Genomic DNA, 22,473 nt, shown 5'->3' on the forward strand with positions numbered 1-22,473 from the left:
GAGAGGTTAATCTGCAACGATATTTAATAGCATTAGGGAAACAATCACAAAAGGTAAATGAATTAGTGATGTCCAATAGAGCATAGGGTTTAGACTCCCCGATACATCTGTTTAAAGCTGGAGATTGGGTTTATGTTAAAAATATTTCAGGTGATCCCCTAGAAGAAAAACGGAGTGGCCCTTTCCAAGTTCTGCTCATGACCTACACTGCGGTCAAGCTGGAGAAGCACACAGCCTCATTTTCCCAAATATGGCAACAAGGGAGTGCCTTTAATAGGAATACCAATTCCTTTCAACCCATCCCGGAATAATTTGTGGATAAATCCCAAATTCACCAAAAAGCATGAAACTAACCTTCAAATTTGGGATGTATGGAACCCTAATCTTTCAAATGTCAAGTGCGTAACGACAAACAAGACGGGAATGGGTCCTATTTCAGCAGGACATTACCCATATTGCGATCGGTCGATGCAACTACGAAGAAAGAAACAGCAGAATGATTATCGGAATGTTCCTAGAGGTAGCGGTTGGTATTGGTTATGCGGTGGCCAAGCCCGAAAAGCCTTGCCTCCAAATTGGTGGGCAACATGAACACTAGGAACAGTGGTCCCTAACATGACAATATCAATAGGTGACAGGAACAAAGTGGTTGGATAAAAACCTATCTATCTTAAACAAATTAAAAGGATTCATAATGCCGTAGCAGATCGCCCTTATACTTTTCACAGCTTTGCAAGATGGTTCCTCCCTTGGCTTGGAGCAAGTGAGCTAGAGAAAACAATCGTAAACATATCTGCTGCAATGGAAAAGATAGTAAATAGAACCAGAGACGCCATACAGGCGTTACAAATCGAAGTGTCCAGTCTGTCTCAGGTGGTGTTACAAAACAGAATGGCCCTTGACTTATGGCTGGCCTTGCAAGGGGGAGTCTGTGCTGTAATCAATACTGGTTCTTGTACGTATGTCGATGAAAAGGGGGGGAATCTCTACGGATCTGGCAGAAATTCGGGAACAAACGGAAGTCTTACATCAGACTGCCCAAGACAACGCATCCTGGGGTTTTGAAGAATTATGACATGATCTTACCTCACGGCTACCTAATTGGACATGGCTAAGGAATCAGTTTGTAATGGGGATAATGGTGATCTACGTATGCATCCTAGGCTGTGTTATGATACAATGCTGCTCTTGTGTTTCCAGTCTCTCTAAACGTTGATTGAGGCTCTAAAGAGCTGCAACCCTCAGTTGGTAATGGTGAAATGAAAGGGCTAAAAACCACAAGAGCAGGAAAGATGTCGTAAATACCTTAGCCACTTAATTAGATCAGAAGACATCCTGGTGTGATTTAAGGGTGTTGTGAATGCCTTATGGTTTGTTGTGATTTACGGAGTAGCTAGAAGAATAGTTATAGGATAAGTGGGGGCTCCGGGATAATCTTGTTACAGACAGCTGGGCCTTGGGAGAACAGATGCATGGAACCATGAGGACAGGAAGAAACAGAAGAATGGCAACAACAGCCTTGAAGGACCACGTCTACCTGATCCTAGGACTGAGCTTGCGCAGAAGCAAGGGTCAATCAGTGAGCACAGTGAAGAAGACTACGAGCCTTCATCTGAAGACCCCCAAAGACCACTTGAAGACCACCACGAGAGATGACTGCGCATGCGGATCGGACATTTGCATATGTTAATAAGTTCCAGGAAATCTCATGTTTATGTAAACAATTTCCCGGAAATCCTGTGAATATGTAGGATTGCGTAGTATATATTTTCTAAAAATTCATCAACTTGTTGGAGCGCCTATGGTGGAGAATCCCCAGTGCTGCCCAGCGCTGCAATAAAGCATGCCTGCTTAATAGTCACTTTGTTGCTATTGAGTTTCATTTTGGGGACTCTCTGAATACTCCGTTTCTCCCCTGGGGAGATTCGGGCTGTGAGGAGAAGCATCCGTGAATTTTTGTATGAAGACCCAAGCCGCTTCACTGGCTGCCCTTCGGAGGGTACAAACCTCACGGAGGTACCCCAGCTCTTGGCTTGTTTTAATTTTGACTTGGCTGAGGCTGGGCAAGAAATCTACCTCCTGGAGCACTGAGCTGATCCCTGCACCTGCAAGATACGCTGCTGGGATAGGGATTGTTAAATACAGGAAAAATAAAGGTCATGGGCAGATAGCACCAATATTGTTTGTGTGACGCTAAAATAAACCTACGGCTGTAAATGAGCTGTGGGTTGCCACCAGCAGCGCTGCCAGCACGGAGACCTTGTGTTACTCATCCCCATGCCCACCGGTAGCCACAGGATCCCTCCGTGAGCTCCCTGAACCCAGGTGATGGCAAGGGGATGGTGGCAAGGCGATGGTGGCTCCCTGCAGGAGCCAGGGCCTCCCCCTGAGGTGCCAGGGAGGAATGAGCAAAGAGGGACAGTTTCAGCAGGCTTTTCTGCAGCCTCTGTAACCACCAGGAGCTGCAAATTGGGAAACACCCAGATTGCACAGTGCTCTGGCCAGAGCTGCCACCTGCAGCCCTGGCAGCAATAAAAAGGCGGGAGAGCAGGCACATTGGCAGAGTCTTGCAAGGAGCACGTCCCCGGGTACGCCAGCTGTCTGCCTGCCTGCTGCAGAGATGGTGCAAGTGACTGCCTTCCTCCTGATGCTCAGCCTGGCCCTGGTGACTCCCGGTCTCTCCTCAAGACAGGTAACGGCAGGGCTGGGGTGCACGGGGCAGAGTGGGCAGGAGGGCTGCGGCTCCTGGGGGTGCCCGCTCCTGCCTCCCTGCCGCACCTGGGCTGTGCTGGGGCACCAACGCTGAGTCCCCTCCGCTCCAGTGTGTGCTGACCGGGAAATGGACCAATGACCTGGGCTCCAACATGACCATCGAGGACTTGAATGGAAAAGGCGAGTTCACCGGCTCCTACCATACAGCTGTGACAGCCACCACAAACGAGCCCACGGAGTCACCGCTGCAGGGGTACCAGAACTGTATGAACAACAAGACCCAGCCCACCTTCGGCTTCACCGTCAACTGGAACTTTTCAGGTGCTTCTCCTTTCCCAGCCTCCTTGCAGTGTCCCCAGACCTCCCCTGCCCTCCCTGGGATGTCTCTGATGCTTTTCTGCCCTCCCTGCAGCATCCTTGATGACCCCCTGCCTTCCTCTGTGGTGTCCCCAATGCTTCCCCATCTCTGCAGTGTCCCCAGAGCTCCCCTGCCCTCCCTGTGGTGTCCTTGATGGTCCCCTCCCCTCCCCTGCAGTGTTCTTGATGATCCCCTGCCTTCCCCTGCAGTGTCCCCACTGCTGTCCCATCCCCTGTGGTGTCCCTCAAGCTCCCCCACCCTTGACCCCAGGGCTCCTTGGCTGGTGTCATCTCCCAGTCCCAGGGCACAGAGGACGCGCTGGGGGCTGAAGCCCGCCACTGTCTGCCCATCTCCACGTGAGACCCCCAGCCCTCTGACCCCCTCCTGCCTGCTTTCCCCATCACCGCCGTCCCCAAGGGCAGGGACAGCCTGGGGCTACTGTCCAGTGTGCTGGGGCAGGCTGCAGGGCCACATCTCGGCACTGACCCCCTCCCCGTCCCCGCAGACTCCGTCACTGTCTTCACGGGCCAGTGCTTTGTGGACAAGAATGGAAAGGAGGTTTTGAAGACCATGTGGCTCCTGCGGTCACGTGTGGAGAACATCAAGGACGACTGGAAAGCCACCAGGTGAGCCCCCTGTCCCTGCCCCATGCAGGTCCCCTGCGCATCCCCGGGGGGTCGGGGCTCTCCCACCCCGCAGTGCTCAGCGCCCGTCGGAGCTGCTGCCAGCGTGGGGGTGACCGGGGATGGGGTGCTTGTGCACGGCCTCCCTGGGGGTCCTGCCACGGTGTAAATGCTGCTGGCGGGTGGGAGGGGGCGTTCAGCACTGGGAGGGTGCATTCGCCCTGTGCAAGGGTGCATTTCCCACCCTTATGTCTCCTCCCGCTCTGTCCCTGCAGGGTCGGCACCAACGTCTTCGTCCGCCTGCAGCCGCAGAAGGAGTGAGGGCGGCGGCGCGGGGTGTTCCCTGGCCGGCAGCGGTGCCGGGAGTCCAGAGCCCCCCTCCTGCCCCACCACCTGCTTCTTCCAATAAAGCTTTGCTGCAAACACCCACCCGGCTCCTGTCCTGTCGTGGCTCAGTGCCCACATTCCCCCATCCCCGCCACGGCATCCCATGGGCTCTCCTGTCACCGTTCCCAATGTCTGGTGTGTGTGCCCTGCTGTGAACCCCCCTTTAGCCCGGCCTCCTCCGTCGCAGCCCCCACTGCCCTGCCGTGCTCCCTTGGGATCCCTGCCTCGCCTGAGGAAGCAGGACCCCGCTCAGTCCGACACGGTGGCTGGTGGCCCATCTCCCACCAGGGTGGCCTTTGGCAGGAGGCCCGGCGTGGGCGGCCGCTGCCCAGCCACAGCCCCCTCCTCTAGAAAAGGGGCCGAGCGGGTGCAGGGCAGCAGCACAGGCAGAGCCCGGGCACCACGCACGGCCGCTCCTGCCGCCGCTGCTGCCATGGGGAGCCTCAGCTGCTGCCTCCTGCTCGCCCTGGCCCTGCTTGGCCCCCACGCCGCTGCTGCCAGGAAGGTAAGGGCAGCCTGGTGATGATACAAAAATTCACGGATGCTTCTCCTCACAGCCTGAATCTCCCCAGGGGAGAAACGGAGTATTCAGAGAGTCCCCAAAATGAAACTCAATAGCAACGAAGTGACTATTAAGCAGGCATGCTTTATTGCAGCGCTGGGCAGCACTGGGGATTCTCCACCGTGCTCAAGTGCTCCAACTTGTGCATTCTCCACCAGGCACAAGTGCTCCAACGAGTTGGTAGGCTTTCAGAGATTATATACTATAAAATTCTACATATTCACAGGATTTCCGGGAAATTGTTTACATAAACATGAGATTTCCTGGAACTTATTAACATATGCAAATGTCCGATCCGCATGCGCAGTCATCTCTCGTGGTGGTCTTCAAGTGGTCTTTGGGGGTCTTCAGATGAAGGCTCGTAGTCTTCTTCACTGTGCTCACTGATTGACCCTTGCTTCTGCGCAAGCTCAGTCCTAGGATCAGGTAGACGTGGTCCTTCAAGGCTGTTGTTGCCATTCTTCTGTTTCTTCCTGTCCTCATGGTTCCATGCATCTGTTCTCCCAAGGCCCAGCTGTCTGTAACAAGATTATCCCGGAGCCCCCACTTATCCTATAACTATTCTTCTAGCTACTCCGTAAATCACAACAAACCATAAGGCATTCACAACACCCTTAAATCACACCAGGATGTCTTCTGATCTAATTAAGTGGCTAAGGTATTTACGACATCTTTCCTGCTCTTGTGGTTTTTAGCCCTTTCATTTCACCATTACCAACTGAGGGTTGCAGCTCTTTAGAGCCTCAATCAACGTTTAGAGAGACTGGAAACACAAGAGCAGCATTGTATCATAACACAGCCTAGGATGCATACGTAGATCACCATTATCCCCATTACAAACTGATTCCTTAGCCATGTCCAATTAGGTAGCCGTGAGGTAAGATCATGTCATAATTCTTCAAAACCCCAGGATGCGTTGTCTTGGGCAGTCTGATGTAAGACTTCCGTTTGTTCCCGAATTTCTGCCAGATCCGTAGAGATTCCCCCCCTTTTCATCGACATACGTACAAGAACCAGTATTGATTACAGCACAGACTCCCCCTTGCAAGGCCAGCCATAAGTCAAGGGCCATTCTGTTTTGTAACACCACCTGAGACAGACTGGACACTTCGATTTGTAACGCCTGTATGGCGTCTCTGGTTCTATTTACTATCTTTTCCATTGCAGCAGATATGTTTACGATTGTTTTCTCTAGCTCACTTGCTCCAAGCCAAGGGAGGAACCATCTTGCAAAGCTGTGAAAAGTATAAGGGCGATCTGCTACGGCATTATGAATCCTTTTAATTTGTTTAAGATAGATAGGTTTTTATCCAACCACTTTGTTCCTGTCACCTATTGATATTGTCATGTTAGGGACCACTGTTCCTAGTGTTCATGTTGCCCACCAATTTGGAGGCAAGGCTTTTCGGGCTTGGCCACCGCATAACCAATACCAACCGCTACCTCTAGGAACATTCCGATAATCATTCTGCTGTTTCTTTCTTCGTAGTTGCATCGACCGATCGCAATATGGGTAATGTCCTGCTGAAATAGGACCCATTCCCGTCTTGTTTGTCGTTACGCACTTGACATTTGAAAGATTAGGGTTCCATACATCCCAAATTTGAAGGTTAGTTTCATGCTTTTTGGTGAATTTGGGATTTATCCACAAATTATTCCGGGATGGGTTGAAAGGAATTGGTATTCCTATTAAAGGCACTCCCTTGTTGCCATATTTGGGAAAATGAGGCTGTGTGCTTCTCCAGCTTGACCGCAGTGTAGGTCATGAGCAGAACTTGGAAAGGGCCACTCCGTTTTTCTTCTAGGGGATCACCTGAAATATTTTTAACATAAACCCAATCTCCAGCTTTAAACAGATGTATCGGGGAGTCTAAACCCTATGCTCTATTGGACATCACTAATTCATTTACCTTTTGTGATTGTTTCCCTAATGCTATTAAATATCGTTGCAGATTAACCTCTCCCACCTGGGTAAGATCTTGCTCCTGATATCTGTTTTGAAATGGTCTCCCATATAGGATTTCAAAAGGGCTCAATTTTTCCTCAGTCCTTGGTTTGGTTCTGAGTCTTAGCAAAGCAATAGGGAGGGCTTGGTCCCATCTTAAATTGGTTTCCTGACAAATTTTACTTAGTTGTGTTTTTATTAAATGGTTCATTTTCTCCACTTGCCCGCTTGCTTGCGGGCGATAAGCTGTATGTAATTTCCAACCGATCCCTAAAATCTTACTAACTTGCTGGACCACTTGTGATACGAAATGTGGTCCCCTGTCAGAAGACATCGCCTCTGGTACTCCAAATCTAGGAATAACTTCCTTTGATAGACTTCTTGTTACCTCTCGGGCTTTATTTGTTCTGCAAGGGAAGGCTTCAGGCCATCCAGAAAAAGCGTCAGTTAGTGCTAGCAAACACCTATATTCCCCTTTTCTGCGGAGTTCCGAGAAATCTATCTGCCAGTTTTGACCTGGAACATTTCCGCTGCTGATGTTTCCAAATTTCACATGGTTTTCTACTTTTGGGTTGTTCTTTAAGCATACTTCACATCTATTAACTACACTCTTTAGAGTCTGATATAAATTTCTAGCTACAATTTGCTTAATAAGAGAGTAGTATAAGGCTTCAGTCCTTTGGCTGGGGCTGCACGGCTAGAAGGCACGTCCCCTGGGTGGTGGATAGGGGATCCCCCTCTGAAGGGTGCACCGGATAAAACTGAAGAAGGTGCCGCGAACCAACGCAGCCTAAGGGAAGGCCACCCTGACAGAAAAACCACTGGCCCTCCAAGTCATGGGGGTTGGGCAGGAGGCCAACTACCTCCTCCCGGAAAAAAAATAAAAAGTTGCAGAAACGATGAGCATCAACTTGGAGATGGAGAAAATCAGTAACGAAGTGAGGAGGAGGAGAAGGAACTGGATCGGTCATGTCTTGAGGAAAAAAACAACAGAAGACTGTGCTGTGGCCCTTGGACTCCAGAGCACGCAGCCGCAGACCGATCGAAGTGGAAGAACGATGTTCGCGCCTTGTGTGCCTCCTGGCACTGAGAGAATTCAGATTCAGATAAGGCTTCAGTTCCCCAATGAGTTTTGTCGTGCTCTGTTTTTATAAGTTTCCATAACATGCTGAAGGGAACTATTATTCTGTTACCTTTCAACAGTGCCCATCCTGATGGGCCGATTTCAGCTCCTAAGTTAGTGATCAGCTTTTGATCCTTTTCATCATATTCAATCGTTTCACGTAGCGGCAAAGATTTTTCAGGCATTGAACTTAATACCTCACCTTGTTCCGCAGCTCGCCTTGCCTCGTGATCAGCCAATGTATTTCCCACTTCCCTGTCAGTGTTACCTTTCCGATGCCCTTTGCAGAGCATCATCGCCACTGCTGACGGAAGTCATACAGCATCTAAAAGTCGCAAAATTCTATCAGCATGTTTTATACCTTTTCCTTGAGCAGTCAAGAGTCCTCGTTCCTTCCAAATTGCTCCATGTGCATGGACTACACTGAAGGCATATTTTGAATCCGCCCAAATATTTACTTGCAGCCCTTCGGCCAGCTCCAATGCTCTCACTAGGGCCCTTATTTCAGCTCCCTGTGCAGATGTGCCCTTAGGGACTGACTTTGCTTCCACCAGTTGGTTGGTGGTGGTTACAGCATACCCTGCCAAACGAACTCCATTCTTTACAAAACTGCTCCCATCAGTAACGAAACTGCTCCCATCAGTATGCCACGTTCGGTCGGCTTCCTCCAGTGGCTCCTCCTTCAAGTCTGGTCTGCTTGCATATACAGTTTCTATAGTTTCTATACAATCATGCACGACAGTCTCCATTTCCTCTTTGTCGCTTATGATTTCTACATCATCTAAAATGGGGGTTAGAGTGTGGGCAGTGTGCGCAATCATCTTTTGTCCCAAAGTAAATTTTCGAGCTGCTTGGATAATGAAAACCACGGCGGCCACTGCCCAAAGGCATCCCGGCCATCCTTTGCTTGCTTCATCCAATTGTTTAGAGAAGTACGCGACAGCTCCTTTATAAGGACTCAGCTTCTGGGCCAGAATTCCCAGAGCCGCTCCTTGCCTTTCATGCGAGAACAGCCAGAAAGGTTTCCTTCCATCCGGTGGGCCCAAAGCTGGAGCCTTCATTAGCTCCAGTTTCACTTCCTTGAATGCCCTCTGAGCTTCATCAGTCCGTATTAATTGTGTCTGGCTGTTTTTCAACAGTTCATATAGAGGTTTAACCAAAAGTCCATGATCATAGATCCATAATCGGCACCAACCTGTCATTCCCAACAAGGTTCAAAGCTCTTTGACCGTGGTCGGTTCTGGAGTTCTGCAGGTAGCTTCCCCTCGGTCCTTCCCGAGCTGTCTTTGTCCCTTAGAAATCACAGATCCCAGGTATATTACTCCCCTCTTCAGGATTTGGGCTTTGTGTAACGAGACTCGATAACCACTTAATCCCAGAAAATTCAACAAGCTCGCAGTCCGTTCCTTACACTCTTCATCCTTTTCTGTGGCTATTAAGATATCATCCACATATTGCAAAAGAATCCCATTTCCTGGGGGCCTCTCCCAGGTCTCTCATTCCTTAGCTAATTGAGTTCCAAAAATGGTAGGGCTGTTTTTAAATCCTTGGGGTAACAGCGTCCAGGTCAGTTGGGTTTCTCGTCCTGTGTCAGGCTTTTCCCATTCAAAGGCAAATAAATTGCGGCTTTCTGGAGCCAAGGTAAGGCAAAAGAATGCCTCCTTTAAGTCTAAATCAGTGAACCATTCATAGGGTTCCTTTAAACTGGTCGGCAGAGTATATGGGTTTGCCACTACCGGATACAAATCTTCAACTATTTGATTGACATTGATTATATCTCAAACTACCCTTACCTCTGTTACTCATTCCTCGCCCTACTTGCCCAGCTCCTCCTGGTTGCATTCTTTCCAAACTTTGCTGAGCTAACGCAGCCACTGTCTCCTTTCCCACTTTCCTTCTCTCCTCCCCCTCCCCATTCCCGTATACTCTCCACGCTTCCTCCAGCAACTTTTCTAAATTCCTTATATCTGGTTCCCTAGCTTTCTGAAGTTTCTTTCTGGTATCATTAGTGGATTGTCCCAGAAACAGCGATACCAGCTGCTGTGTGGCAGCTTCGGACTGCGGTCCCATGGTAGCAAATCCTCTCACAGCAGCCCGTAAGCGATCTAAAAACTCCGTGGGCGTTTCAGTCTGCCCCTGCTTGATAGCATACAGAGCAGACCAGGTAACGGCCTTCGGGATCGCGTGTTCTATTCCAAATTTGATCCGGGTTCGGTATCGTTGTAACAAACGGCACTGAGCTGGATCCTGAGGGTCCCAACCCGGGTCCCTGGAGGGCACAGGATCTTCGGCCGTGCCCTGGAAAACTCCTCCCTCACTCTGCGTTTCTACATGAGCTCGGGCTGCCTTTAAGGCAAGCTGCTTCTCAGTTTCAGTCATAGCATCTAGCATAAGATCCACACCTTTCCAGTCCGGCTCCAAATTCTTAGTAATCCACTCCAACCTTTTCGCAACCCCACTTGGGTCCTCCCCGTACCCCTGAACTGCATCCTTCCACTTAGCCACGTCACCCACCTGGAAAGGCACTCTTATTGCCCGGGGTCCCCCAGGGCCCATTGCCTGCCTTACAGGCGCCTCGGTAATCGGTCTCATTTTACTGCGGGCCCTGGTCGTGGTTGGGGAAACAGAGGGTCCCGCGTCTCCTCCCGAAACCTCCTCCTCCTTGTCTGGGACCCTTGGAGAGGCTGAAGTTGAAGCTGGTCCCGGACCCGCGGGTGCCACATACTCCTCTATCCCTTCCTCCGCCTTTCTGGGTTTCTCTCTCACCTCCAAACACCTCTGTCCAATACTACATGCTGAACAACACCGCTTCAGCTTCCCTAACTCTTTCTGATTTTCCTTTTCCAAAGACAACACCATGGGATCTTGGGGAGCAAAATTAAAACCACAGTCTTTCTGCCACTCAGGGTGATTTTGGAGGGTGAAAAACATATCTGCATACATAGCTTCGTCCCATTTTCCCTCCCTCCTTAAAAATAACAGGAGTTGCAGCAAGGCAGTATACTTCAGAGTCCCATTCAAAGGCCACTTTTCTTCATCATCTAATTTATACAATGGCCACCACTGATTACAAGACTTAATTAGAGTTTTCTTGCTCACAGTTCCCCCAGGAGAACCCGCTACCTCCTTCCAGCGATATAAAATGCAACCTCATGGAGATTTCTTTGGTATCTCTTTACTTGGCTGTGACCCTCCCATTTTATTGAACCCAGTTCTCTCCTCTGTTCCCGCAGTATCTTAACTGTTAGTTCCACGCTCCACACTTTACCGCTTAGGGGGTTACAGAATTACTGGTTTACATCCTTACAACCTTTTTCTTTCGCTTCGTCTGCCTCCGGCCGTTTCCCTCGCAGGACAACGCAACCGCGGATCAGGACTCCGCACTCGCTTCGTACTAAGAGTACGTCTCATTCGCACACGCACAGGACAGCATAGACACTTTTGACAACAAAACGCTCACATACCAATACAATGAACAAAAATCCTAAAAGCAAACACAGAGCAACTACTTGTCCTTATAACGTGCCAAACCCAACCCCCAAATCAAGTAACCGAGTTCCAAAGCCAAGATCCAATATACCCAAATGCAAGAGTTCCAAATAACCACCAAATGAGCACCGAAGTGCCCCCAAATGAGCACCAAAGTGCTCCCCAGTGCATACCTTTAAGGCGCTAGCAGCCCGGTAAACTCCACCCAGCGTGAACCACTCACGGCTTACAGGGGTTTCCGACAAATGACTAGTCCCAAACCAAATTAAAGAAAGAAGACCTTTTTCCAAAGACGGTCCTTGTCTGCTCCCGCAGCGATCCGATGGCGGCAAGGAGTCGCGCTGGAAATTTTCCGGGGGTACCCTAGGGAGTCCCGTTCTCAAGGGGTCCTGCAGCCGAGCAGAGAGGGTCCCACCTGGGTCACCAAAACTGATACAAAAATTCACAGATGCTTCTCCTCACAGCCCGAATCTCCCCAGGGGAGAAACGGAGTATTCAGAGAGTCCCCAAAATGAAACTCAATAGCAACGAAGTGACTATTAAGCAGGCATGCTTTATTGCAGCGCTGGGCAGCACTGGGGATTCTCCACCATAAGTGCTCCAACGAGTTGGTAGACTTTCCGAGATTATATACTATAAAATCCTACATATTCGTAGGATTTCCAGGAAATCATTTACATAAACATGAGATTTCCCGGAACTAATTAACATATGCAAATGTCCGATCCGCATGCGCAGTCGTCTCCCGTGGTGGTCTTCAAGTGGTCTTTAGATGAAGGCTCGTAGTCGTCTTCACTGTGTTCCCTGATTGACCTTCACTTCTGCGCAAGCTCAGTCCTAGGATCAGGTAGACGTTGTCCTTCAAGGCTGTTGTCGTTCTTTTGTGACTTCCTATCTTCCATGCATCTGTTCTCCCAAGGCCCAGTTGTCTGAGATGGGATTATCCCTGGAGCCCCCTTATCTTCAAAGCATTCAACTACTCCCTAAATCACAAAGGCCTTTCTTTTGCTTACTTAAGTGACTAAGATATTTAAATATCCTCCTTGCCCCATGGCTTTTCAGGAGGCATTTTGATGCAGTGGCTTTGTCTATCTTGGCTTTAACCCTTTCACTGGGGGCAGCAGCCCAACTGGCTGACACGCCTGGTGGTTCAGCTTTCAATTGAAAGCCACCCCTGCATCCTCATCCTCAACCCTGCATCCTCATCCTCACATCTGCTTACTCATCCTCACCCCTGCACCCTCATCCTCACCCCCACATCCTCATCTTCACCCCTGCACCCTCATCCTCACGCTTATGCCCACACCTTCATCCTCACCCCTGCACCCTCATCCTCACCCCTGCCTTCCACATGCAGCCCCGCAGTTCAGCCCCGCTGCACACTGGCATCCTCAGCACTGCCCTGACTACCCAGTGCTCGTTCTCACCCTCCCCAAACACCCGCTGTGGCTGCCACTGGCAGCACGAGTGGGTCCCCAAACGCTTCTCCAAACAGGCTGTGAGGTTAAAACCTTGGGACCCCAGTGGGAGTGGGAGGACGAGGCTGGGAGCCCTGGTGGCGGGAGGGGACGTGGGGCCATCAAGAGCCATATGGGACCCCCGGGGAGCAAGACTTCCTCTCTGTCCTTTCAGCACCCCCACGGCTGCAAATTCCCTGCCTCTTGGGGTCTCCTAAGAAGGCAGCCCACGGGACAGGAGATGATGTAAGCCTCCTGCCTGCTAAACAGGGGAACGGAAACAGAAAGCAAAACCATACGGTCTGCAGAAAGCCAGCACCCACAGTGTCACCGCCACCGCCCCCCACGCCACGCTTGCCAGCTGTCCCAACCGTCCCCCATCCTGGCCCTGCTTCCCATCCGGCCCCGGCCCTGTTCCTTCAGCGGCTGTCCTGCTTCCCCGCACCGACAGCCCACCCGGGCCCGATCCTGCCCTGACCTTCACTGGCCGTTTGCTCTCGCCTGCTCCGTGTGAGCACGGCTGCCCTGGGGTTTTCCTGTTGCTGTTGGGACAGGTTCGCTTCCTTCATCTGTCAAATCCCTGCACCCACTGCAGATCACCGGCCCTCCCCGCACACAACCCCTCGCCCTGCCCTTGCGACTCCCTGTCCCTCTGTCCGTCCCCTGTAGTAACCTGGGGATGGTTTGGGGTGCAGGGGCTCCTGCAGGGCAGGGGTGAAGCCCAGGCACAGCCCTCAGCCAGGAGGCACTGGGACACAGGCCAGGGACCCGCAGGCTGGGATCTGTCAGCGGGCAGCTCCGGGCAGCCCTGTCTACATCCCCATCCCCATCCCTGTCCCCATCCCTGTCCCCGTCCCCATCCCCGTCCCCGTCCCCATCCCCGTCCCCATCCCAGCCTGAGGCAGGGGGCGATGCTCCGGGTGTCGTCCTTGTCCCTAGGAGAGATGTGCATGGGGATCCCTTCCCTGCTGTAGGGGGGCATGCATGTGGGGACCTGTCCTGGCGAGACAGGCAGGGGATTTGGTTTAGGGATAACCTAGGGGCCCTGCCCCAAGGGGTGGCTTGCACCTGCCCGGCGAGGTGCGGTGTGGGAGAGGACAGGCAGCGCTTGCAGCAGCAGCTGAAGCCTTGCAGGTGGGATGCTGCAGGGCACTGGCTGTGCTGCCTGCTTGGCTGTGCAGGAGCCCACCATGAACCCAAAGGCTCTGCCCCTCCCAGTAGGCTCTCCACTCATGCCACACATCGGTGCTGAGCACAGCACACATCCCCAACACGCACAGGCAGATGTGTCCTGGGTCACACAGCTCACCTGGTGGGGCTGGAGCGGGGGTCCTACCTCTCTGGGGCTCCTGCCTTTAGCTTTTCCTCTTCACCTCTCCCCTTCTGCTTGGCTTACCCCAGCTTTTGGCCCTCCTGACATGGCTGAGGTGGCAGAGACTTTATAAATCATGTCTCTTAAAAATGAGTGCCTGAGCACACGTGGGGGCCTGGAGGCACCCTGCTGTGTGGCTGCCAGGGGGTCAGCCCGCGGGGCAGGGGTCCGGGCTGTGTGCAGGCAGCCCCTGGGGACACCTCTGCTTGTCCCACAGCAGTGCGACCTGGCCGGCTGGTGGGAGAGCGAGCTGGGCTCCAGGACGCACGGGTCTGCAGTCGACAGCCAGGGCAACTTCTCCGGCGAGTACCACACCACTCTGTTGAGCGCCCAGAAACCCATCGAGCCGTCCCCCCACATCGGCTCCCAGCACTTGGATGAGGACAGGCAGTACGCCTTCGGCTTCATCATCAACTGGAAGAAGTCTTCCCACCCAGCGACTGAAAAGCCACCAGCTGAGCCAAGGGACACCCTCCTGGGACTCCTGCCTCTCTGCCAGCTGGGCACCGATGGGCTTCTGCTTCCCCACAGGACCGGCTGCAACGTCTTCACTCGGATGGGCTCAGAGGAGGAGGGAGAACCCTCTCACTTCAGCTGGGCTTGGGAGACCCCTCAGCAGCATCAGTGTGTACCAGCATCGGGGTTGTTAGCAGCTCTGGGGGAAGGTGTCCCCCAAAACCAAATAATTTTTTTTTTTTTCCTTTAAACCCAACCTTGTGCAGTCTGTGGATATGTCCAGCAGCTAGGCTAAAGCACTGCAGAAGGTGTGGGGTGAAGCTCTCACCCTGTGTAAGAGACTGAAGTGTTAAGAACAATTGTCTCAAAGCTTGCTTGTGTGTGTTTATCTGATAAAACCGGACAGTAGACCACTCTTTTGTCTTATAAGACCACTCTTTGGCTTATCAAGTACCACCATCTGGCAAGGAAACTTGTGCAAACTTGCTGAAGCAGCAGGCCATTCTTTGGCTTATCAGGCACCACCAGGAATAGGACACCAACTGGTATCCGGGTCAGGCCGCTTGCCCCACCAGTAGATGTGCATGTGTTGGGTCCGGGATGTCGCCCTGGGTAACCAAACGGAAACGAGAGGGCAAACTCCCTCTCCAACACCAGATAAAAGACGGCACAACGAAACCTGAGTGTGGCCATCCACCACTGAAAAACTGAAGACTGAGGACGAACGGGATGCCGCTGGATCCATGGTGGTGACTGCCCTTTGCTTATCTCTCTGAATGCTTGCTTAATTTCCTGCTAGTATTTCCTGCCTTTCTTATCGCTTTACTCTTTTATATTTACCCAATAAAATGTCTGATTGGCGGCATATGACCTCGTTTGTGTCTTAATTTCACCCTTGGGATCATTACAAACCTTCCCCGAGCCTGACAATCAGACTGGGACTTAACACCCTGTTATTCCAGGAAGAGACCATCTGCAAAGAAGTCCCTTTTCCAGCACAAATGGGATGGTGTGTCCCCAAAGTGACCCTCTCACACCAAGCACGGGCTAGCACTGGCTCTTCCCTGCTCAATGCCAGGTGAACATGATGGGAGGGGAAGCTGGGGGGCCCTTCTGCACCCCAAAAAGCTGGCTGGGAGTCCCCCTGGCTCCGAGGCAGCCCTCAGGCAGGCAGGCGCGGGGGCTTGGCTGTGTCCGCAAACCTGGTGAGCGGCGAGGGCTGCTCGTACCGGCAGCACAGCGCCAGTAGCTGCAGCACATCCAGCTCCAAAGCTCCTCCTAGGAAAACGTGTGTGATTTACTGGAAAGTGGACATCCAGCAAATCCAGCCCCAAACCCCTTGCCTGCCAGACTTTGTGACTTACTGTAATGGGCAGTGCCCGTGCTGCCTCAGTCACCCCTCCCAGCCAAAAGGAATGATTTCCAGGAAACTCAGCTCCAGGTCTGAATTTGAAATTTGGTCTTCAAGCTGTCCAGTCCCAAAAAAACCCCGGATGGTGCTGCACGCCCCACGCTGGCACCCTGCCTGGGATGCAAGCAGCCGAAAGGGAGGAGTGGGCTGGCAGGGCTGCCACCTTCCACTGCTCCCCGTTTTCCTGCCACAAATGCCATGGGAGAGCTTTGCTAACAGCATCCAAGGCTTTAGTAAGTTTTCCACCTGCTCTGTGTTTTAGCCCACCTCATTGCAGTCTTGCATGTTGTTTGCTTTTCACGTTTTTCTCCCTTGGCTCCATCTTCTGCTTCTGGAGCCATGCTGCTGTTTCTTTCACGGTGCCTCCTTGGAATTTCTCCAGCTTTTTCAGCTCCCTTACAGCCTTTCTGAGCAGCATGCTCTTACCTCAGCCCTCTGCTATGGTGTCCTTTGGCCTGTGCAGCCTTTTACCTGCTTTAGAGGAACCTGAGAATCAGGAAAGAGGGACCACAGGACTCTGCTCTCACCCTGAAGCGTGGCCAGCTCAGTGGAGGGGTGTCCCACTAAGCCTGCAGCCTTGCTGCATGCATCCTCACTGCATGCATCCTCCTGATTTTATTATTGCCTTCATGTCAACATTTCCCTGGGGCAGGACTCCTCGGAGGCTGTGCAGCAGTTCTGGAGTGCTCCAGCAAGGCAGCAGCGCTGACCACGGTTCGAGCAGTCTGCAAAGCCTTGCAGGCAGCCATGGTGCCGCTGAGAAATGCAGTGGGCATGGACTGGCAGAGCTGTTTGCAAGGCCAGTCCCTCTATCGGGGCGCCCAGCAAGGCTAAGACGCATGCAGCATCTCGTTTTTGGGGTGGCAGGTGACAGGACATGGTGTGCCAGGGGTGCACACAGGGGCCGGGGGGGTGCTGTGGCTGAGAATGCTTCCCCATGGGCATTGGGCGTTCATCAGCACTGGGTTTTACCCAGCTGCAAGACCTGCTCACAGTGCTTTGCACGCTGCTTGTGTCTGCTCTGCCTCTCCGAGCTGCAAACCCGGCACTATTTGCCTTCTTCCAGCTCGAGCTCATTGGCACAGCAAAGGTGAGCAGCGAGGTCCCCTTCAGCCCCGCTGCAGACTTCCCTCTGGAAGGAAAACCAGCCACTGCCGCTCTACGGCAAGCCTTGGTCATGGTCATTCCCCATGAATGCCTTCAGGGGCATGGGGAGCAGGAGGAGGCCTCTTGCAGTCACACGCAGTGTATCACTGCTGCTGCGTCTGTGTTGCACAGGTGCTCACACAGTGTATTCATTAAAAAAAGAAGAACTAATGTATTGGGATCTTGGCACGCTCACATAGGGGATCAAATCCCTCAAACAGCTGGTCACCGCCTGGATGGAGACAGAGTCTCTGTTGCAGGGGTCCTCCAGCACTTATATGTCTTAATCGTATGCAGAAGACCATCCTATGCAACCATTTCTGCAGGGCCTGTTCCTATTGACTGTTCAAAAATGTCTCAACACTGAACATCTCAGTGCCCAACATCATCTGTCTCAGGACGGCTTCCCCTCTGAGGCTCCTGGGGGTGCCCACTCCTGCCACCCTGCCCGCACCTGGGCTGTGCTGGGGCACCAACGCTGAGTCCCCTCCACTCCAGTGTGTGCTGACCGGGTACTGGATCAACAACCTGGGCTCTAACACGACCGTCGGGGCCATGAATGGAAAAGGTGACTTTGCAGGCTCCTACCACATGCCCGAGACAGCCACCACGAACAAGACATGGCTGTCACCACTGCAGGGGTCCCAGCACTGTATGAACCAGAAGAGCCAGCCCACCTTCAGCTTCACCGTCAACTGGAACTTTTCAGGTGCTTCTCCTTTCCCAGCCTCCTTGCAGTGTCCCCAGACCTCCCCTGCCCTCCCTGGGATGTCTCTGATACTTTTCTGCCCTCCCTGCAGCATCCTTGATGACCCCCTGCCTTCCTCTGTGGTGTCCCCAATGCTTCCCCATCTCTGCAGTGTCCCCAGAGCTCCCCTGCCCTCCCTGTGGTGTCCTTGATGGTCCCCTCCCCTCCTGCACTGTCCCCAGTGCTCCCCCATCCCCAACCCCAGAGCTGCATGGCTGCTGGCATCTCCTGATCCCCACCTCTGGCTCTTGTCCAGGCAGATCCTGCCCAGGACGAGGTGAGGCAGAGCTGGATGCAGGCTCAGCTGGGCTCATCCCACCACGTCCTGCGTATCCCATGCCTGTCCAGTGCCGTGTCCCTGGTCCCAGCAGGACAGGAGGTGGGGGAGGGAAACATCGCCCACCCACAAGCAGCCTTTTCCACTCCCAAACTGGCAAGCTGGCTGCCTAACACAGAGAAAACCCCACCCCAGCACCCTCTCCCACCTCCCACCCCTTCCCCGCGGTTTCCACCACCACCTCTGTGGGCCATGCTTTGTTCCCCGGGAAGAGGAGAGTGGCCCTCCTGGTGTCTTCAAGCCCGGGGCAGATGTGTCTCTGGAGGATGCTCCAAGCAGATGCTCATCCCCTGTGCAGGGCAGGGGCCAGAGAGATCCCTCCGGAACTGGACGCAGCCAGCTGCCAGCTCTGTCTTCCTCTGCAGCATCAGCAGCGATGTGTTTACCCAGCTGCAGGGATATCTTGGAGGAGGTGGCTGTGCCATGTCCCTGTGCAAGAGCCAGGCGGTCCAAGGACCCCTGCCCACCCTTGCTACACTCTTGTATCATTAGGGACCCCTTGGGAGGGCTCAGACAGGGCTCTGCCCTGGAGCTGTACCCTGCCCAGCCTCAAAGTACCATGCATGCGGCATTGCCTCCCATGGGGTCTGTGCATGGGAGCACCATGCACAGGGCATCCCCTCCACAGGAACAAGCAAATTTTAATACCTACCTGTCTTCCGGAAAAGCCTTTCTGTACTGACAAGAGGAATTAATTCTGAGGTGCCCTAGAGCTCCCACTGCAGTGACAGTCACAGCTCTCAGACCCAGGGAAAGCCCAGCACAGCCAGGAGAAAAAACAGCCTAGAAAGCACAGCAGAAACTTGTAACGCAGGAGGGGACTGCCACGAGGACGAGCTCCAGTGCGCAGACACACCACCCCGCAGTGCAGCAGAGAAGAGCTGGTCAGGCTGTGCTTGCTGCAGTGCTGTGTTTGGATGGCAGCACTGGGACAGTGGCGGTGGGGCAGCGCCAGGCTGTGCCCACCCCAAGGACTCCATTGCCAAGCAAGGAATGGGCTGGCAGAGCCTCTTGGAGAGTGGATGTGCAAACCACCCCTGTGCCCCACCTCTCTCCACAGCCGTGCTCATGCCCACATTCCTCCAGCACTGCCCAGGTCACGCAGACCTCCTCACCTCGCCTGTCCTGTCCCGGGCGCCCTGCCACCCGGCCACCCACCCCGCAGCTGCCAGCCCAGTGCCCGCGGGGCTCCAGTTACAGCCCTATAAAGGGGACTGGGGTGTGGGGCTGGGAGGGAACCGTGCAGGGCATTTTGCAGTCCCGTGGCCATGGGGAGCGGTGCTTTCACTCTGGTCCTCACCCTGGCTCTGGCAGCATTTGTCACCCCTGTGGAGAGGAAGGTACGGGGACGAGTGATGATGGGGACGTGGCAGACATGGCAGTGGGATGCTGCGTGGGCAGCCAGGGGTTCTCTCTTAAATGCTGTTTTAGGCTGGGACAAGCAGGAGAACTTTGCAAGCACCTAGTCCAGGTAATGGGCAGGGTATCTCTGGGTCATCCCCCAGCCACCTGGGACCACCTCCACACAGCTTTGCTCCCACAGAGGCACCATGCACAGGGCATTCCCTCCCATGGGGTCTGTGCCTGGGAGCACCGTGCATGGGCCATCCCTTCCCATGGGATACGTGTCCAGGGTACCATGCTCAGGGCGTCCCTTCCCACGGGGTCTGTGCTCAGGGGGTACAGTGTGCAGGGCATTCCCTCCCATGGGGTCTGTGTCTGGCTGTAGCACGTGTGCTGACGGGCTGGGACGTGCTGGCCTCGCTGCACCATCCACTCGGCAGCCAGCAGCACCTGGGGGAGCATTTCCCCAAACTGGGGATGGGGAGAGCCGTGCCTCGCAGTCACACTGGCAGCAAGGCTTGCGGCTCCGGCCGTGGGAGGGATGGGGTCCCGCTCTGCGCCATGTGCGGGGTCAGAGGGCCTGTGGCCATGTCCCTTCAGTGCCGGCTCAGCGGGCTCTGGAGGAATGACCAGGACTCACTGATGGAGATTTCGGCAGTGAGGGACGACGGGGACTTCCATGGGAAATACCTCACGCGGGTCACCCTCACCGGCGGCTGCGCCCGTGCCTCCCCCCTGAAAGGCGCCCAGCAGCAGCCCGGCGAGGGGGGCTGGCCCACCTTTGCCTTCACCGTGCGCTGGGACAAGTTCTCCAGTAAGTGCTGGGACACCTGGGGACGGCACCGCGGGGAAACCGGCAGCCGCGCAGGTGGATTTTTCCTCTGCCAGGAAGTCTGCTGGGTGATGCTGTGGTGCAGCTAAGCAGAGGGAAGCAGCGGTGCTTGCCCAGCATGTGGCTAATGGGCAATGCATTATGGGCAGCCTCTCCTCACCCAGCGCCTTTGCATCCATCCCTGCCAGGCAGCCCGAGGTGACCGTGGTGGGTCCGGACCCTGTTAGGGCATGGGGGATGCCATGCCGCAGAGCCTGCCTCACCCGAAGGAGCCGCTTGGGAAGGGCAGGTCCCCCTGGGATGGGTTGGGCAGCCATCAGAGCGGGAACACGGCTGTGGCTGGGAGGACCCCAGGGAGGGGGAAGCAGCCAGTGAATGTGGGTGCTGTCCCCACCAGCCCCCCACCAACCCCTTTCCCCAGACGCCACCACCGCCTTCGCGGGGCAGTGCTTCGTGGACACGGCCGGGAAGGAGACGCTGACCACCATGTGGCTGCTGCGCGAAGCTGTCGGGTCCCTCAAGGAGGACTGGAAAGCCACGAGGTAGTGGGGGGATGTGGGGGCAGTGGCCCCACAGAGGGGCCCTCCCTAGGACCCCTGAGGATGAGCATCCCCCTGGGCAAGGGGAGCACCCCTGGGAAACCCCCAGGGTGGGTTTGCAGCGGGGTTGCCAATGCCTTCTGGCAAGGGGCTTCCCCTGCCCAGGGGCATCGGGCAGCTGCTCCAGGCAAGTTGTGGGGCATTTAGGGACACCCCTGTCACCTGCCGGCACTGGCAGCCCTGAGTGGGCCATGCCTGCAGGTCATCCCACAGGAACTCTCTGCTTCCCACAGGGTGGGCAGAAACGTCTTCACACGCAAACGCATCCCGAAAGGAAAGATCCTGCCGAGCTTGTCCCCATCCTGTGAGGATGCGTCTTGGCCCACCCCATGATGGCATGTTCTGGCTGTAGTCTGGTCCTCACAAGGCAAGCAAAACCGGCCTCTCACATAAAAATAAAATTTAAAAATCTTGTCTGCTGTGGTAGTCTTTTTTAAAAAAATGCCCTCGCTCCCCCTATGAGGCACCTTCTGTTCCCAGGGGTACCCCTCCAGAGGCAAGGGCTGACCACTGCCCTTCCCCAGGGACATCTGCATCCCTCACTGATTCCTTCCATCCAGTTCCCTGGGCTCATTTCCCACCTCATCCTAACCCGAACTTCCACCCTGCACCATCACTCCCTGCCTGCCTGCTGGTGGCAGAGGTGGCATTAGCACCCCGAATCCAGCTGCCTTCCTTGCAGTGCTTTCATACCCATCCCCACCAGACGCCTTTCCAGTCCCGGGACTCCATGCTCCGTAGGGTTGGGTGATGGAGGTAACGGTATCGGTAGATGGGAGATGCCGGAAAAGTGCCTCCTTGTGCTGCACAGGACCCGAAGTAAAATGTGCACAGTTAAAGTCCCCATCCCATTGCATCACATCCCATTGCATCGCATCACATCGCATCGCATCGCATCGCATGCCATCCCATCCCATCCCATCCCATCCCATCCCATCCCATCCCATCCCATCCCATCCCATCCCCCTGGGTTACAACGAGGGATTTTACCCTTCTCTGCCACTGCATTTTGGCAGTGCCACTCTATCTGCCTCCGTGGACACCTGCCAAGTTAGTCAGCTCTTTCGACGCAAAGTTTTTGGCAGGTCCATGGGTGAAGACGAAGCCTCTTGCAGAAGTGTTACAAGCAGAATCCAGCCTGGGGATGCCAGCACACTAGCCGTACAGTCCATCGAGCTTGGCCCAGCCCCAGTGAGGCCGGTGCACGCTGCCATGACATGGAGTGGTGGCTGCCACCTCCCTGGCACCTCGCACGGGGCAGCTTGTCCCTGCCAAAGAGCGCAGAAAGGCAGGGGCTGGTGCCAGGCCAAAAAGATGGAGTGTAGCATCCAGGGCAAGGGCAAGAGATCCCCCGGGGGGGAGGATTTCTCAGGCCCCTATGATAAGCCCGTGAGTTTGGGACTGTAAAAGGCGACAAGGAGGAGTGGTGTGTTAGGAGAGGGGTGGTCTCCGCTCGCCCCAGCCTTTGAGGCCACCCAGACCACAGGGAGAGGCGCTGAGCAGCAGCCGCAGCGGCGGGGTCCCAGGCTGTGCCGGGGCTCGTGGTGGGCACCGAGCGGTGTCACCCCAGGG

The 22,473-nt window shown here is 54.3% G+C and overlaps 2 protein-coding genes across 2 annotated transcripts; both read left to right on the plus strand.

Annotated features, from left to right (window-relative positions):
• Positions 1-2,582: 2,582 nt before the first annotated feature.
• LOC309602132 (avidin-like) lies at positions 2,583-4,111 on the plus strand. Its single transcript, XM_082335458.1, has 4 exons — positions 2,583-2,692; positions 2,823-3,033; positions 3,576-3,696; positions 3,969-4,111. Exons 1-4 carry the CDS (start codon positions 2,621-2,623, stop codon positions 4,012-4,014), a joined length of 450 nt encoding a protein of 149 aa, XP_082191584.1. The 5' UTR covers positions 2,583-2,620; the 3' UTR covers positions 4,015-4,111.
• A 15,283-nt stretch (positions 4,112-19,394) lies between these two features.
• Positions 19,395-21,234, plus strand: LOC309602078 (avidin-like; the record flags this gene model as incomplete). Its single annotated transcript, XM_082335383.1, has 4 exons — positions 19,395-19,466; positions 20,071-20,284; positions 20,724-20,844; positions 21,135-21,234. The coding sequence occupies 4 exons, from the start codon at positions 19,395-19,397 to the stop codon at positions 21,232-21,234; spliced, it is 507 nt and encodes a 168-aa protein (XP_082191509.1).
• Between the last annotated feature and the right edge of the window lie 1,239 nt (positions 21,235-22,473).

This window comes from Platalea leucorodia, assembly GCF_965183815.1.
Source record: "Platalea leucorodia genome assembly, chromosome: Z".
Taxonomy (NCBI): domain Eukaryota; kingdom Metazoa; phylum Chordata; class Aves; order Pelecaniformes; family Threskiornithidae; genus Platalea; species Platalea leucorodia.

Coding starts and splice junctions, on each gene's coding strand:
- LOC309602132 (XM_082335458.1), top strand. CDS start 2,621: ATGGTGCAAGTGACTGCCTTCCTCCTGATGCTCAGCCTGGCCCTGGTG. Junction 2,693..2,822: donor CCGGTCTCTCCTCAAGACAG/GTAACGGCAGGG, acceptor CCTCCGCTCCAG/TGTGTGCTGACCGGGAAATG. Junction 3,034..3,575: donor CGTCAACTGGAACTTTTCAG/GTGCTTCTCCTT, acceptor CCGTCCCCGCAG/ACTCCGTCACTGTCTTCACG.